The sequence below is a fragment of the Erithacus rubecula genome (assembly GCF_903797595.1).
Source record: "Erithacus rubecula genome assembly, chromosome: 4".
NCBI classification, from domain to species: domain Eukaryota; kingdom Metazoa; phylum Chordata; class Aves; order Passeriformes; family Muscicapidae; genus Erithacus; species Erithacus rubecula.
In genome coordinates, this window is record NC_136686.1 from 31,906,865 (window position 1) to 31,925,481 (window position 18,617).

The window sequence follows — 18,617 nt, forward strand, 5'->3', positions numbered from 1 at the left end:
TGACCAAAAGCATCCAGCAGTAGTAGATGAAGGTATTCTACCCAATATCTGGTCAACAATCTCACCTCAGATTTCTCCTCTATTTGCATCTCTGTTTGTTCTGGTTCCCCTTCTTCTGTTTTAATCTCCATTTTCACTTCCTGCAAGGGTGGCTGCTGCTGTTCTGGAACAGCTTGCTGAGAGTTCACCTCTGTGCTGCTGGTGGATGGGGGGTTGGATACCTGCCCATCAATGCTCACAGCTGGCTGTGAAAGCTGAGGGAACAAAACACATTACAGACAGGCTTCTAAAGAACCTATTTTTCTTTTCTAATCTATGTTTTACCTCTGCTACCTTTCCAATGAATTTAAAAGCACTCTAGTCCTTCTATTTGCTTTCCTTAAAGCATAAAGTGTCCCACAACCTCAACTACTGGAAAACATTATCAGAGGCATGCACTAGAAGGCCTTGTCTACAGAAAATAATTGTTGTTTCCCCTACTGTATTAGCACTATGCTTATATGTATGTATAGATAACCAAAAATCTCCTCCATGTTTCACAATGAATTTCAAAACATGTTCAAGAATACTGTAAAATATTTCCTCTTTGGAAACAACAAATGATCTACAGACTTGTCTTGATGGAAAAAGTTTACTCCCCAAATTAAAAAAAAACAACCCTATTTTAATACTAAACATGCCAGGAGCACACAATTGAAAATTAAACCTTACACACAAATATTTGCAGGGAAAGCACAATCAAAGTATTTCCTTACAGGTGTGGTGGGGTGCTGAGGTTGCAGCGGTGCTGTTGGTGTGGGAACAGATGCAGTGGTGCTCTGCTGTGACAAGGGCTGCTGCTGCTGCTCTGCAGAAGGGGTAACTGGAACTGCAGGCTGGACTTGCGGAGGCAGCTGTGTCTGCGGAGGCGTTGGAGTCTGCCTTTGAGGGGGGTGCATAGTTTGGGACTGTGGTCCAGGTGGCATTGCCTGAGGAGCAGGTGTGGGGGCAGTGGTGGCAGCAGCTGCTGCCGCCTGCTGTTGCTGTGATCCCAGGCCTGGGGGCGTGTGGTGAGGTGTTGGGGTTCGGCTAGGTACCGGAGAAGGAGAATTTTGGTGCATGGGAGGCTGTGGAAGAGGTGGGCAGTGAATATGGCTCCCTTGAGAACCTGGAGCCATTGCAGGAGAGTTCACAGGACAGGAAGCGCTGGTCATTTGTGCCTGTAGGAAAACAGGTACATATTTACAGTGACTTGAAATAGAAAAGCAAGAGAAATTACTGTCAAATGTCTGCTTTCCCACAGCCTACTTTAAAAAACGTGACAAACCATCTGCTTCACTTTTTAAAACTCTTTCAAAAGCAGAAATGGTCTACTTGATTTATTTTGTTCTACGCAAACATAAGGTTATTTTATAATTTAATCATCTTAGAGAAGTTTCAATAGAATAACTTGTACTTTTGATATACTTAAAGAATTGCACACCTACACTCCCAGTTTGCAAAACATTTCTTTCTAAAACTGCAGATTTGTACATCTTGAATACAGGACAATGCACCACAGTGAAGAACTGCATTCAAATACACTTAGTGTGCCCATGCCTCCACCCCCAAGATGAGAAACTGAATTTATCACCACAAATAAGTACAGCTGTAATGCTACCATTATAAAATTACAAAAAAATAATAAAAATTGTATTGGTCAAGATAAAAAACTGTAACTCCACAATAATCTTGCCTGCAAACTAGGAAGAAGCATCAGTGAGAAGCAAACTGACGTTCCCTACTTCTTCCTGGCCTGAAAGGTTCTTGCTGAAAAGGGAGAGGGAGAGGACAGAAAGGAAACTGCTAGACTGCAAGTTCAGATCTTCAGTAGTGATAACCCTCCTAATCCCCCAAAGCCAGCAACACACAGGCCTGGACAGACATGGCTTTTCATGACTTTTTCTGCCACCTTTTAATTTCTCAGGCTCTGCTGCTTCGCTCTTCAGCAAGAGAATCTTAACTACTGCATGCTGAGTCACAATTTCTTCTTTGCTCCATACAAACAAACCTAAACCAATTCTTCTTAAATTCCTTAAATTTCAGCCTGAGAACAAGTCAACAATATTTCACCCTTGCCATTCCCAGTGCTACACCAGAAGAATGAAAAGTCTCAATAAATTAATTTGGTTGAATGTAATTCCAAAAGTCTCTAAGGGAAACAAGTTGTTCTCCATTACTACAAACTGAATAATCATAACCAAAGGTCACGGACACCATTTCAAGAAATCAGAAACTTACTTGAGATACTGGTGTCTGATTGCCAGGCTGAGTCATAGGCATGTTTGCTGTGTTCATTCCTGGGGAAGAAGCAGGGAACTGAGTCTGTTGTAGAAATTGATTCTGACCAGAAGGCTGGCCAACTCCTGGTTGCTGCATACGTGAAGGAAATCCCATCTGGTGGAAAAGAAAGCAATTAATTTCACACAATGCACATACATCTTTGTAACATTTTACAAAAAAAACACTCAAAAAAAACCAACCCCCAAAAAAAAAAAAACCTAAAACCATTTATCTCATTGCAGAAATTTCTGCTTGCCACTTATCTGTAGGATAAAACATGAAAAGCCTGCTTATAGCTCCTCTCAAAGACAGAATTTATGATGATTTCTCTTAAAAGCTAAGTAAAAGGATATCGATTTCAGATTGGGACTGTAACTTAAGATTCATTTTGGTTCCTTGTTTTAAGAATGCAACAAAAAGCCATTTCAACTTTTTTTAGGCAATTCTCACAGCAAAGATCTAAAGATTTACTATATATCAGAAAAAGGTTATTATAGGAAAAGCAAAAGACAAACCAATGGGCCAGGAGAATGAAGAAGTGATGCTTGATTTATTTTCAAATTTCTTTTATTTATTGATTTTAAGCAAACTACAGACAAGAGAAGCAAACCTGTGAACTGAACCCTGGAGGGAAGGCACACTGACCTGGTTCATGGCCCCGGCCTGAGTTAGCTGTCCAGGGTGCTGAAGAGGAGGGGTTTGTCGGGGTCCCATCGGTGACAGCTGCATGTTCATCTGGCCAAACTGATTCATTCCTGTGAGTTTGTGCCAAAAAAATACATGTAAACAAAGGCCTGAAATCTCCTTTAGGCACCATTCAACATTTGGAGAAGAAATGCTATTTCTTTCTAATTTTGCTTTCTAGCAATCAGCTTTCAATCAAATTTTGTATTCTATTAACTAGCTATGTGGAATAATTTTAAACATAGTGTTCAAGTTACCTACTCTTTCAGAACACAGACCAGCTTTTCTCTCCTCAAGACATCTGTTTCCACTGTTACTAAAACTCATTAAGTTTGAGAACTCTGTAACACGTGACAAATACTGTTTGTTACACCTGCTGTTGAAGATCAACTTTCCACAGAAAGTTGCATTATCTTAATTACATGTCAGAAATTAATTTACTGAATATGAAATTATATCTTAACTTCAAGTACTTTGCATGTTGGCTATAACATATTCTTGACCGTGTAACAAAGGTTCTGCCCTTTTTTTTTCCCTTTGCCACCAACATATCCACACATGAGCTGGCTGGGCTCACCATGTTTGACTGATCCCACTATTCTATGCATACATGATCAGAAATTCCAAAAGCATCAAGGTCTTTATTTAACAAAGCAAGCAGCTAATGTGCAGCTCAAAGTCACAAGACGAATACTACTAGAGATATACTTATTATATAGTTATGTAAAACTTATGCAATATAGATAGCTATTTTCTTAAATGTAAAAACTCCACATGATACAAGGTCACTGATGCTTTTGTAAGAGCTGTCCAAATGCAAGATTCCTTTAAAAATCACAGTAGCAAATTTTCTTCAAATATTCACCTGGCTGTGCCTGCATGCGATTCATCATCTGGTTTGGCACATTGGCACGTATCAGGGTTGGGTCAGGAAGAGGACCATCTGCAAAAAAAGACATTGGAAAAGATAGTGTTATTCACAAGACCAGCAGGATTTATTCACCAAACATTTTAGTGAGAATTACACATTAAAACTCATGTATAAAAAAAGTAAATTTATACAGCAACTAAGCATTTTAAAAGAGTCCTCAAAGTGTGGGGCAAACTCAAGAATTTATTTGAAAATAGAATTACATCTCAGTGACATAATTAGCCTCTGACTTAGAGTCAGCTATCAGAAACTGGGGACAAATTTGAAGCATGTTATCACGGTACAACAATGAACAGTAGCTCACAAACAAGTCAGGTACCTATGAACAGCCAAATGGTCACCAGGCTACTGAAATGACAGTACAGGATTTTCTGCACCAGGTAATCAGTAACCCAAAGGTTCTTACTTGCAGACATTCCTGGCTGTGGCTGTCCCATATTGGGCCCTTGATTCATGGGAGCTTGTGGCATGCCTGGAGCATTTGGTATCATATTTTGCTTCTGCAGCCTTGTTCTTCGTTTCTCCTCCAACTCCTTCTGAATCTTGTAGATCTTCTCTGCTAGCAAGTGATAGTACTCTGCCTGTTGGGGAGGAATAAAAGAAAGGAGATGAGACACACCTTAAGAAGAAGCAACTGGTCCCAGTGATTCAAATTTGCAAAACAGCTTTACACACATCCCTTTGCAGGGACTGTCAGACAGATAAGAGGTGGGGGAAGAGGCACTGCTAAGAGCACTGCTCTCAACTATTAGACCAACACCAGATATTTCTCTTATTCTGTCCAATATTTCTCTGGAACAGTCACAGTGCAGAGTTTTAACACTGCCTTTAGGGGACTGTGACAAGTCTCAAGCACAGCACATCTCAACTCCTGGCACATCCAGGCAGCAGCCTTCAACTGGCTGGTTCCTAGACCCCATCCAGCAGCCCCTAACACTTGTTTCCTCATCTTTGGAGTCTCATCTGTGCTTTCATTCCTCTTCCTCCCCAATCACTACAGAATCAAGGTAGAAATACACAGAGCTAGACAACAGGAGACTGCATCTCACCCTGCTGTTTGCTGATTCATACATGTCCCCTTCCACTTTCCGAGCATATGCCACCAGATTCTCCATACGTCGATCCTTCAGTGCTGCAGGGTCAGGAGTAGGAAATATGGCTTGGACTCTGAGCAGGAAGGAAAAAAAAATAAAGAAATGCATGTAAGTGATTAGAATGTTCCCAGATGAGCATTAACCCCAGTAGTCTGAACACAAAGCAGCAAGCAAATCCACTGACAGACTGCATCTACTGCAAGGTCTTCCAGGTGCAACAGATGTTCTAGATGGCTTGAGCATGGAGCAGGAAACTTTCAATACAACAGCCCCATACTAACAGGTGCTGCTCCACCTTCCCAGCTTCTGCTTTCCCTTCTCATGCATCCTGACAAAATTCACTCCTTGGCCCTCTAGTTTTCAAAGTCAGACTTCCTTCTGCAAGCCCTCTGCCTCCAATACACTTCTGGGGCAGTAGCTCACCTAACAGGAGACTGTTTTGATATTAGCTACTCACAATTTATGAACAAGGTGGTTTCGGAGATCCTGAGTAATGTCTTCATGCCACTGCTTTCGAATTCCGGTATTGGATGGTTGAGCTGTTGGCATGGCTCCCAAACTGGCAACATTGGCGCTTTCACTCATCATGGGGCTTCAAAAACAGAGCAAGAATTGAGTGCAAAAGTCTAGCCCCAGCTTAATCATCTTACAGTCACAGCCTCTTTTAGAATAATGTTAGGACAAAGTGCTAGTTCAGCCATTCCCTAATCAATGGACAAACTGCAGAAATAGCTGCACTCACACCAAACAACACCATGAAAGAGTACATGCTGTTCTACCCAAGGACTTGGAAAACTGCAACAAAAGCTACAAAATCCAATTGGAGAGATAGCCATCAATGGCATTTACTCCACTGTTTATGCAAGAAGTGCCATGAGATCAAAACAACATCACTGAGGTACAAAGGATTCAACTTACTTTTGAGAATTCATGGTTGAATGTAACATTGAATCAGGAAGCAGATTAGGGGGTTGAACCCCTACTCCTCCATTCACTCCCATTGGATTTGCATCTAGAAAACAAAAGAACACACAAAAAATGAAGAGCCCATTTACCACACAAAATCAGTAACTGTTCAGCAATAACAGTGGTGTAGATTTTCAAGTTCTTGGACTTTTGTGAAGGGAATTTAATTATCCATTGCTCTCTTCATTCTTTTTCTTTTACAAACTTTTTCTAAGTTCAAGGCACAACACAGGTGACCTCCAAGTGAAGCATCAACCCATAACTCCTCTGCACCTCTTCCTAAACTTATCAACAAAGAAGTGATTTCAATTTGCTGCAAATATTATGTTCCATAGTCCTTTTCTGTGACTCTGTAAGGGAAGATTTCAACCACTTCTGCTTTGTCATTTAGAAGTAGTTGGACCTTTTTTTTTTATTCAGAATCTTAGGATATACACTCACAAAAATTTCAAAAACTTAAAACATCAGCTACCACCTACCTCAGACAAGGTCCTTTCTCACCCACTCCATACTTAGTGATCCTACAACTAACTCCAATGCTTGTAAGAAGGAAAATCTGAAAATTCTTTGCAGGAAACACCTCTAATTTTTGTATAACAAAATCTCATTTTCTGAATCATACCAGATCTTAATGACCATAAAAATCACCTGTTTTCTTCACACACTACAGTTACCTCTGTATTAGTAAAGAAAAATGCAGCAGATTTTTGTCTGGAGCTTCCATACAGGTTGCTCTGTGAAGCTGCAAGTAGCATGAAAGCCATTACCAAGCTTCACATGTATTTAGGACATTCCAATCCTACAAATCTGTATTTCAAGCAAAATTACACACTGCATACAGGAGAAACCCACTGGAATAGTCTATTCAGCCTAATACATAAAAATATTTAACAGATTTTTCATGAATCTGTTCTAAATTTCCCTTCCTTTAGTCCTCTTCTTCTTCCCAAATCGACTGTGTCATCTGAAAGCACGCTGATGTGCAAGACAGTCAACTCTACCTTAACTCTTCCTTTTTCAACTGTCAAAAAACAAAATTTTTTGAACTACTTAGGACTGAATTTTTTCACATAGCAGTCCTCATCAAATTCTGCTGTTTCTCCTCAACTAGGCCTGCTGTCCTGTAGGCCACGAGCTGGTGATTCCTAATCTCACCTGTTGTAATTCCCTCCTTAGCCACCTGCTCCTAATAAGGAAGCAACAGTCAAAAGTCTACACTCTCCATGCTTGTCCTTTCTACATTAAGCTCCAAGAGCTTTTTCAACCCCATTTCATTGGATTTTCTTAGCAACTGTACAAAGAATGCCCACAGTTCTGCAAGGAATGCACAGGCAAAACTGACTATAAGTAATTACATACATTAAAAATAGGAGTCATTTTGCTTCAGGAAAGCACAACAGCAAGATTTAGAAAGAAATAAATAGAAATATTTGCTTCTAAGGCACAATAGAAAATCATATTATTTTAACCTAACTTTTAAGACTAAGATCACAGGACCCTTGCCCTTTCCCCAATTTTCACACACTGGAAGATAATGTTATAGCAAACCACATGCAATCTGTGAGGGCCAGTCATCTCATTAACAAGAGCACTCTACCCAGCAGCTTTTTCCTGAGTAACTCGGGAGCACCAATCCCTTTGCAGAGCAAAGTAGAAGCTGATTGCAGGCTGGAGTTTGTGTGCTTCCACACCAATCTCTCATTCTGCACACAAGCTTGTCATGGGACAGAAGGCACAATCACTGCAATCCCATACAAGCTTGTGATAAATCACTACCAGCTCTTTATTCCTCTTTTCTGCTATAAAAGCCACATCTACTTATGCAACTCAAGCAAAGAGCTAAGAGTAAGAAAAATTCCTGTGATGTAATCTCAAACTATCAAATTTAGATTTGGTGGTTAAAGCTGACTTCATCTGACACCATTGATAGCCAGGTTCCAATTAATTGCAGTTTGAATTGAAATTCTTATCTAGTCCTGTGATATTGCTTATAAGCAATAATAGGATTCAGGGAAGATGTCAGTTATTTACTATTTTTCATTTTTTAAATAAACTTTACATATCTGAGATACAAATGTAAAATGCTCTGAATGACAGGGAAGTACATCTGAATGGTGGCATTCCAATGCCTGCATATTCAATTTAAAACTCCCCAATAGCCTGAAACTTGCATTACAGTACAATTAAAAAGCCAACAAGAAAAAAAAAAAAAAAAAAAAAAAGCCTTGGAATTTTTTTTTTTTTCAAAGAAACTAGTTTTTCCAGAGAACTTGTCTTCCAGGAGAAAGCACCTGGGCCCTCCAATGTTCCTGTTCCACTGAGTAACTTGCTATTTCAAGTCTAAAATAGCATAAAGCCCTACCTTTTGCAAATTAACTAGCATTATTAAGCTAGTAGGTCAAGAAAATTTGCATTAGATGTAGCATGGGGAAGTTGCCCATAGTTTGCATTTTAAGGCTAACAGATAAACTTACTCATAGGATTCATGGGGCGCAGACCCTGGGGTGACTGTCCCTGTTGCTGATTCTTCACTTGAGCCTGGGGCTGTGTCTGCATCTGGTTGCCTTGATAGGTCAGTCCGAGGGCTGCATAGGCTCTCTCGATGGAGCTGGGGTCTATCTGACTGGTAGTGTTGATGCTGGGCGTTGTCTGCTGCCCCACGCCCACAGAGCCGGTATTGGCAAGTCCTACCGCAGCTCCGCCCAGCAGCGCTGCGAGAGACACACGGGGTTAGTCAGGAGAGCAGAGGGCAGCCAGGGAGGCCACCAGTACAGGGACAAAGAGTGCACTGCCTGCTCAGAACTGAAACAGCTCCTTCTGGATGCGTGCAAGAACAGATCTGAAAAACCTATCACGAAACAGAGACAAGTTTTACCCAACCAGCCAATCTAACATGCTGTTTTCCCCTTTGGGCTGCTCACAGGAAATCCCACTCTTAAGTATTTAGGACACATCTGCTTGCTTCAAACTGAAACCAGAAGCACACCACGTCACAGAGGCTAAAGGCAGAAGTGTGCATACAACTTTGCACCAGACACTGCAACCCTTTTCTGCATTAAAGAAATAGCTCACATTAGTCATAAGAAGAGCCTACAGTAACATTAAAGTAGGGAGGGGGGGGAAAAAAACCCATACAGTTAACAGAGTGACAAAAATCTTGCTAAACATTTTGTCATGGAGACCAAGGGGGATCCAAGAAGAAAGGGAAAGTGACATATGATGCAAACAAAGAATAAAGACAGAACCAAGTGTCAGGGCTGAAATGACACGGTGTGCATGTATGCGCACATCTGTCTCCAGAATCTGTCCAGATGGAAGAAGCAGTAATGAAAAGCCAATCATTTGGTTGAGAGAGCTATGATTTGTTCACCCTTACCACTCTCTCGATAAAAAACATACAATAAAGTTAGAAAGCTTTCATAAACACTAGCAGAGTCAGAAAAACACTCTGAGATTAAAACAAGAGAAAAATCACATTAACATGTTCACAGGTCTGAGATCATCATCACTACCATATGGGTGCAAGAAAGTTTAACTCCCAACATTCATTTTATGATTCATTTAACACAGAGAATTCCCCAGTAGACTCACATTGCTGATTTCTTTTGTCTCCAGCATTTTTGAGCGGCAAACATACAGGACAATCATGTCTTGTACAATTCTTCCAATGTGAGATGATTTGTCGGGAAGATGCGCAATGTGCCACTGAGAAAGAGAAGGAACGAAAAGCATTTACAAACTGCTGCCAGTATCTCCACATGGTCATCACAAACTGGGTAGAGAGTGGCATTTTCTCTCAGGGCACACATCTCTATCAACACAAGTCAATAAAGTATTATTTGAAATAGTTCAGCGCTAACTAGCCCTGAACATGTAACCAGATTTCTTCTAGCACTATTGGCTCAACAAAAGCCTACTTGAAAACCCCATGTGATGCACCCAAGCCTGTGTCTCCATGGCTTGAAGGATACTCCCGTCTACTCAGGTATCAGGCAGACTGTGCCAAGCAATTGAGATGTCAACAATTGGCACAATCCAGATGAGCCAAGGCTATCAAAAAGGAAGATTGTATTTTTTCTATTTGCAGATTCTTGGTTTGTGTCTACCTTTAAAAAAAGACAGAATCTGAAAGATTTTATGGTGAGTTACAAAGTTAGGCACAAGGTTTTTACTCATTCCTTTGTATCTTGTTGCCTCTAACTTGCTTAAACTTTACAGAGGCTCAAAAGTTGCTTACAATACACTGTCTTAAGCAAATAAGACTATTTCTTTAACTTATTTCCCAAGTCGCCCACTAGTCCAACCCTTTCTAGGAGCCCTTCTCCTCCCTCAAACATTGACTTCATCTACATGACCACTCCCCCACTTACCTTGGCAAGACTTGCCAGCCTGACAGTGTGTCATGTGGTTCAGGACATTCTTCATGGTTCGGCAGTGCGGGAGGTTGCACTGCCGCACCTCCCCGTTGGCCTGCTCTCGGCGCTGACACTTGTGAGCGTGTAAGAGGAGAACGAGCTGCTGCTGGATGAGCTTGCGCTTTTCCGGATCTGCTGTCGGCGCTCCAGACCCCATGCCTTGAGAAGCTGCTGGCCCCATCCCAGCTTGCTGGACCTGGGGAGCCTGCTGCTGGCCCTGAAGAAGGTGAAAAAGAAATTCCCAGAAATAAATATATTTTTGAAAAGAATTCATATAGCAAGCAAACAGCAACACAAGAAAAAGTCCAATAAGAGAAATAAGTACTACTACATCCTCTGATTAAGGAAACAGCCCACCTATGTGTAGCTCTGGAGGACTCATTAAAAACGCCCCTTAGCAACAGTCCTGGCAATTCTATTGCCAGCCACAATTTCCTCCCCATATCACTCTATTAATCCTAGCTCTTGCCTTATCAATGGGCAGCAGACCTTTGCACATGCTCACAGGTTAATTCGCAGTGCTAGACCAACCAGAAAATATTAATAGCATTTAGATCTCAAATCTCCTCATTTTGGAGGCTAAAAAGTTGCATCCACAATTCTTGCATTAAAGGAAGAAAGCTCATTTTAGAATGAATAGGGCTTTCCCTCTCAGTATAAGCTATCTCAAGTTGACTGCTCCTAGAAAAGGAGAATGAAAGAGAAGTTTTGGGAAGTTTTTAACCATTTTCCATCAGAAGATTTGCACATAGGCATTCAAAACAAGCATTTCCTAGTCTCTGCTAGAGATGAAGCACAGCTCCAGGATAATAAACAGCACAGAACTAATGTCAGATATGGCAACATCTAGCTTGTCTTCTCTGCTTCTGCTTATTTGTTCAGAACTCTTTGTGTTCCTTTCAGGTGACATTAGAGGAACACTGAAATAAGAGAGGCTTAGGTACTCTATGTTGCTTGCATTACTTCAGTTCAACAGACTCCAGTTTATAATTGACTGTTCCTAGAGGTTTCACAGGATGTTTCTGGAGATGTCCAGATCTTGAAACCCCAGCTACCTGGACTTCTAAACCCCAGTTCTTCAGCTCTTGACTACTAGTATTAACCTTTCATTTTACAAGGCAACTTCACCAATTAGCCAGACCCTCAGGGTCCGTGCATGTTTCAGTATCACTGTAACTGTCTTGTCTGCAGCCTGGCATTCTAAATGACAACTGAGACAGCAACAACTTTAAGTTCCTATGTTCAGCTCGGTACCAGTTCAAGAGAGTTATATTTGAACACAAACTTCACAGCTGGGGTTCTGAACAAGCTTTGGCTGCTTTTTTATTGATTCATACAACCAACTGGTTTGCTCATCTTCCAATGTTTCATGCTCAACTTAAAAAAACATTAAATAAAACTCACAGGATGGAGCTATTTTTAATTTAAAGGTACTAAAGTTAATTGGAAAAGGTTTTTCAGCAACAGTTAGTAACATCAATAGATAGACCCTCCCAGGGGGTGTGTGGGAGTGAAATTTGAAGCAGGGAGAAACACAAGCTATATTAGGAATTATGAATTTGTTTCCTAAATTAAAAAAAAATATATAGGAAAAAAATAACCCTGTAAGACATGTTGTATGTCATACCCCTAACAAATTTAAGCCTTGAAAATGAGGCAGTGTTAAAACTCAAGCCAGGGAATCCAATGTTAAGGCGTGTGGTGAGGCACTGGCATTTGCAAGCTTGGGTCATCCACTTTTCCCACCATTTTTATTCCCCTTTCCTTAAATCCTGCTGCAATAAGAGTGGAGGTAAAAGAGAAAGGTACCAAGGCTACTACAGTTGCCAGGGAATCACCTCCAACAGCAGGACTGTTGCGTGTGTTTGTGTAATTCACAAGAACAAACACAGGGCTGGGGTCCTAAGCCCTATAATAGGTAATACCTGTTTGAGAAAGGACACTTCTCTTTCCCAAAAGCACCAGTGAGTACAAGAAGGAAAACAATTCTCCAGACAGAGATACTCTGAGGAGAAGGGGCCCAATACAGCAACAACAAAAGAAAGGATGAGACAGGAGAGCAGAGGTGTCCAAATAAGTTACAAGTTCATTTCAGTTAAGGAGCTCCATTTCATTTTCCCTGTTAACAGGGTTTGAAGGCCAAAGAATGGAGATGCAGTTTATCAACAACGCCAACTCAGCCCTCTTCCTCATATCAGTCTTAGGAGTTGAAATGAGTGCATTCTGTGTGGACTCTGAGCACATATTCACACTGGGTATGACAGCCTCAAAAAACTTACAACGTGGCAAGACTAGAGCATATTGCTCCTCCTTACCACAACATTTTCTGTGTACACCTTTCATTCTACTTACCATGTTAGGCATTCCTGCCCCAGGAACTGGCTTCTTGTCCATTGGAAACTGTGGTAAGCTATTCTGCAGTCCAGCTTTATTCTGCATCTGAGGGCCAAGTCCACTGGCTCCAATCTGCTGCCCAGTATTTTGACTATAGGGCTGGCCATAAGGGCTGGGATTGCTCATCATTCCAATCTAGGAATTAAAATAGGAAGGTGTTCAAGAAAGATGAAGTTCACAATGCAAAAGGCAAATTTATACTTCAGAGAAGCAAGAGCAATCACAGCCACCAGCAATGCAATACTGATCCACATGCTTCCCCTGCACCTTCAGGTTCACAGATTTACCCATCACACAACATTAACTCCTCAACTAGACAGTTCCTGTAAACACAAAGCCAACTTAGCAATCCTAGAGATCTGACTGGATGGAAGTGGCCTGATTAATAAAATATTTGGTTCTACAGATTTCTCATTTCACCTTTCTGAATAACAAATTTGTACCATGGACCACATAATTTTCCCAGACTTGAGTTTCTCCTCCCTGCACTTGTGAAGTCTCCAAATGGAGACAAACACCATCTTCACTCATATCAGCAGAATTTATCCCAAAACCATCCCCAACTGTTGGCACTCCCACAGCTCCTCTACAGACAGGCATAACAATGCATGTCTGCATTATCAGTGCAGAAACATTTCCAATTTAAGAATACACCACAGGCATAGGTAACACCTCACAGTCACACCAACTCATTTGCAGTACTAGAGGCCACAGGAGAGGACAGGTAGAAAGTCTGCAAACAAAACAAATTCACTGAACCATTCACCTACAGGGGAAATAGATTCATGTTTCATACAAGCCATAAGCATATTCAACACTTCTAGCACACCAGAATACACTGTTGTCTTGAAACACCCAGAACCTAAAGAACAAGGAGCAATCTTGCCAATTAAGTTGTTTGTCCTCTGACATTTTTTTCCATTCTTTGCATTCCCACTTAATTTTCCATGTGAAATTTTGCCTTCTAGGACCAAAAGAACTAGTCACAGAGGACCAGAAAAACTGGAGATTTTTGTTAAGATCACCAAGTTCTCACCATTACTCAGGCAGGATCTTCAAGAAGCCATAACTCAAAAACAAAGACACAAAATTGCTTTAAAGAGCTGTGTTGTTTCAACTCACATTAGCATTTGACTAGACAATGTCCAGTCTCCTTGATGCTCCTTGGCTCAAAGCATTTTCCTGCACTCAAAGAACATAACTCCTATGGTAGGCTTTTCTCTAATCACTTCTACATTTATTCTCAAAGCATCATCCCCTAGCAGAAACACCTTGTTTCTGCTCACCAAGCTTCTTCAACCTGCACTAGAAGTAATCAACATGCCCTGAGATTACCTACAATTAGCCACACATCCCTTTTTCAGGCTGTGACAACCTCCAATCCATTATAACATCCTTCAGTTTGCATTTACAAAATAAGGCAGGATCAAATTCAAGCTACAGGTAAAAGAATACAAAATTCACTAAAGAACCTGCCACTTTAGACATCTGATATGCACAAATGAATCCACTTGAGGACAGCCCCCCTCCTCCACACATAAGCAATAACTGTAATCACACAGCAGTAATTCATTAGAGAGCAATGAAAAGAATCTCTACACATGGCAGCAAAACAAACTATGTAATGATCAAGCAGAATTAAAAGCCTTCCTTCCCACTGCCTGTCTTGACCATAATGCATACACCTATGGTGACCAATGAAGCAGCTGCTGCCAAAGCCAGGACAGGTAACACTCAAAGCCTTCCTTCCTCTCCCTCAGAACATGAGTAAGATCTTATGTACAAGTTAAGCAGAAGGCAAAGGGAGAAGAAAAGCATAAGGAGTCAGCAAACACACTTTCAGAAATATTCCCCATCGTCACTACCACCTCAAATTGAAGAACAGGTTTTCAAGGCTTAGTGAAGGCCTGACACTGGGAATTAGTCCCTTAAGAAAACAAGCTATGTTTTCCACTTAGATAGTCTGATCCCTCTGAGGGGATCTCAAAACTCCAGAGAGAGTTTTGAAAGCAAAACCATACATTTCTGAGCAAAACTTTCAAGTTCATTAACAATCACAGCTCCTAAAGTCAGTTGACATCTGAGAGTACACCAAAGCACAGACTATACTATGCTGGCTATCACTATCACCAGCCCCATTTGACTTCTGTAACTTATGTTGCTATCAGCCTTAAAAAAAAAAAAAAGGAACAAACCAAACAATTCAGAATTAAAGGCTGAAGGCACATTTCCACAACTTGGTGTTACAGGGAGAAATCAAGACACCCCAACTCAGACAATTGGAGACTTCACACACTGACATACGGGTTCAGATTAACTGAGGCCTTGTGAGCCAGCTCTGCCTTGACTCAAATCTAGAAGAAACTCAAATCTAGACTTAGAAAGGACACTTTTGCTACGTCCCTCAAACCAACTTTCTAATGAAACTCACAAATGAGTTTTCACCAAGCCAATCAACACTTATATTTGCAACAAAGCTGAACACAATCTCTACACGAAGCTTCTGACTTTGTGAAATTACTCATCAAGTTGATTCAGCACAAGGATCTCTGATGCTTCCTCGAGCCTCAGCCACTGGCACTGTTTGGGGGGCTGCAAGACCAGTCCCCTCCAACAAGACTCTCTCCATGGCAGAAACACAGGGCTCCCCTGCTCCTCACCCCACTGAGCTGAGGGATCTGGCAGCAGAACACCACGTGCCCAGCTCAGCCTAGCTGCTCCTTACAGAGGTAATATTTTCCCATTCCAGGTTACAGGAGAGGCAAAGACCAGAGAAGCTCAGGCCAGGTTGAGAGGCAAGCACACCTAACTGACTCAAAGCCAGACACTCAAGCGACACCTAAGACACTAAAAACCAAATTCCTCAAGGTCTCCCCGAACAAATCAGCAGCCATTACTTGATCCAGGTGAGACTGACACCTGCCAGATCCTCAGCTGAACCTCACAGCAATACCCCCCACTTCTGACATCACAGACTAACCTAACACCAATCACCTACATGCACCTCCAGACTGAGTCAAGATGTCAAGAGAAGGGTCATTTGGGAGATTCTCCACCTGGCACAAGGTAGCCTTGTGATCCTGTACAAGAAGCAGGAGCATGCCCATGTTATTTGCTGTGACACATTGAGAAACATGAATAAAAGGAAACATGTAACAGGAAGAAATGTATGGCCTCCTGACTACAGAAGGAAGATCAAAATTCTGTATAATTTTATCAGTAAGCAACAATCAAAAAGACTGACATACAGTTCATCAGCACATTAATGTTCATTGGGATGGGATAGATAAACAACCAAGTGCAGAAGAACTAGCCAAAGAAAGGTGGTGTTAGTATCACCACATGAGAGAAGTACAAGGCTTCATCTGCAGTACAATGCAAAAACATACACAGCTTAATTACTAGCTACAAGTCAGCAAGTACAACCTGTACTTACTCTTCCTGGCCACCACTTCCTTTCACTGCCCTTCCTTCTTCTCTTCATATTCATCTAAAGTTTTGTTTCCTCTCCTCACCTAACAGCTTCCATTTAATTTCATCACATATGCAAGAACTTGCACACAATGAAGAACAGACAGAAATCCAATTCACAGTAAAGAAGAAAACAAGGAAGATCATAAAATGATGAAGGGTGGCTAACAGAAAGCAAAGTAATCTCAAAAGTTTCTACCTTTCACATACACAATAGAAAACAAGTTGACTTTCCTGCATCCAAGGGAAGCAGGGGCTGCCAACACCAGAATGCTGAAAGGTGTGTATCTCTCACCATGGGTGACATGAGCTCAGGAAACATCCTAGTTTACAAGCAGCATCAGACAGGGCTGTTCAGGTACCCCCCCCCATCTAAAAACAGGAAGTACAAGAGCAGAGGAAATTCCCCAAGGTTTTGTTTTAATGCCATGAAACATATGCATCTTCAGTTCAGAAGAAAGTCAAGTGACTGTCCCTGCTTTCAGTTTTACTGTTAATACCATCGAGTACAAATTGAAAAGAAATACATGCTACAAGTATGCACACAGACATTGCAAATATCCTATTGTTTCTCTGTAAGAACAACCGTGTCATTAACATTCTAATATTTGAAAGACATCAGCAGTAGTATTGAATCATGACAAGTTTGAGATTTGCAAAGGTAACTATAACCATGGAGAAGTAAACAAATTAAATTAAGTTTTAACAGCATTCTTTCAAAGAATCCAGTATTGACACTATCAACTATGCATATCTCTATCAGGGAAACTGCAGTGCATGGACTAGTGTAAGGCTATATTGATGATATCTAGTATCTTTCCATAACCACAAGTTCATAAGTGAAAGTTGTTTAACTTCCCCCAAACAGGAAATTTAGTTTAAGTAAATTCCATCTGAGTCTTTAAAAACAGGAATTTATTGTACATCACTTCCTAGTGCCATTCTACTGACTGGTAGAGCATTACTTAACTCAAGCATACCCCTAACTACATTTTGCCAGTGGTGTCTGCTGCATTCTTTCCAAGGACTGTTATTGATTATTATTCTTTGCATTTAACTGTATAGTATTTTAAGAAGCCTATTTCAAGACACCAGCATTATGTCACTGCTATTTCTGCAAGAAATTCCCCATGCCACTCCAGAAACTTAGACTTCAAGTCTTCACTACTCCATTTTTCCCCTCATAAACAAACATTCCTCTCTTACTCTCCAGTATAAAGTGAGAAATTTTTCTTTTTTCTTTTTTCTTTTTTTTTTTTTCACCTTGGTTTACCTAAGAAGAGAAAACCAAGGACTGGAACTCAACACTACCCTTTGAATGGATTAATGTACTTGATCATATGGGATGCTTAGTCAGACTCAGAACAGTATGGATACATTTGCCTGTTAAATCGAATAGCTACTGAAAAAGGAAAGGCAATCAAGAACACTGACCACCTATCTAAAATGAGAGACTAAATATGCTAACACTAAGGAACATACAATGTTTTTATTTTCTTAATCTCATTTCATAATTTGAGGGTGGCATCTTCAATCTCTTCTACTTGAAGAGAAATCTATTATAAAAATTCTTTTTGTTCTACTTAGAGAAAGTTAAGGAGATTCTAACAAATTAGGCTTGTCTTTGTAAATTATTGCCATTAAATCTTTTAAACAGAGGTTAAACTAATAAAGTGAGTAATAGCAGAGAGCTTTGTAGTTACTGTGAGAGTAAATCAAGTCACAAAGAATTACTACTGGAACTAAACGTTTCAAGTGAAATGCTCACATAGCAGAGGAAGTAGTAATGCCCTTACTAATCTGCCTACACATCCACTTAATTAGTGGAGTAAGGGAACATTTCTTGAATCAGAGAGGAAATGTAAGTGACCTGAAGGTCAGGGTCTACCATTCTGTGGCAGAGCACTACTATGACAGAAATGCATACAGCAACTTACACACAAAATACCCTTTTCCCCTCACACAAGGCTGGACAATTAAGACCCTAAATGGGGCACTCTCAACAGAACCCTGTGGAAGAACAAAACAAAGGTTCTAACCAGATAAAATTCCAAACGAAGAATGATTCAAAACCGGAAACATGAATCAGCTTTTACCAAATGCAACCTTTGTAATAAGTTACCTGTTCACATTCAAATCAAAGCTGTAAAACTACCTAGTGAAACAAAATGCCTGAAAAATACTTAAATGATGACAGAACACAAGCATTACAAGCAATTTCCAAAACACTATTTTCAAGAGTAAAAGGCATGTCTGTTATCCTTCTAACTTGCACAAAACCAAGCACATAGAAAGCAAAAAACTATTCAAGAACACAAAAGTTGTAACAATTTCATCCCCTCCAAATTTCTAACACTTCCT

At 40.6% G+C, this 18,617-nt stretch overlaps 1 protein-coding gene across 1 annotated transcript in view; it reads right to left on the reverse strand.

Annotated features, from left to right (window-relative positions):
• The window catches only part of EP300 (EP300 lysine acetyltransferase), a 60,296-nt gene that overhangs the window by 23,095 nt on the left and 18,584 nt on the right, over positions 1-18,617 (reverse strand). The window contains exons 4-16 of the mRNA XM_079304650.1: positions 12,744-12,920; positions 10,347-10,608; positions 9,568-9,681; positions 8,451-8,687; positions 5,929-6,022; positions 5,468-5,602; positions 4,966-5,083; positions 4,323-4,497; positions 3,851-3,928; positions 2,947-3,056; positions 2,260-2,415; positions 756-1,199; positions 66-254 (exon numbers count right to left, since the gene is read on the reverse strand). Of these exons, the coding sequence (XP_079160776.1) occupies positions 66-254; positions 756-1,199; positions 2,260-2,415; positions 2,947-3,056; positions 3,851-3,928; positions 4,323-4,497; positions 4,966-5,083; positions 5,468-5,602; positions 5,929-6,022; positions 8,451-8,687; positions 9,568-9,681; positions 10,347-10,608; positions 12,744-12,920 (2,289 nt within the window). The remainder of the gene's footprint in view (positions 1-65; positions 255-755; positions 1,200-2,259; positions 2,416-2,946; positions 3,057-3,850; positions 3,929-4,322; positions 4,498-4,965; positions 5,084-5,467; positions 5,603-5,928; positions 6,023-8,450; positions 8,688-9,567; positions 9,682-10,346; positions 10,609-12,743; positions 12,921-18,617) is intronic.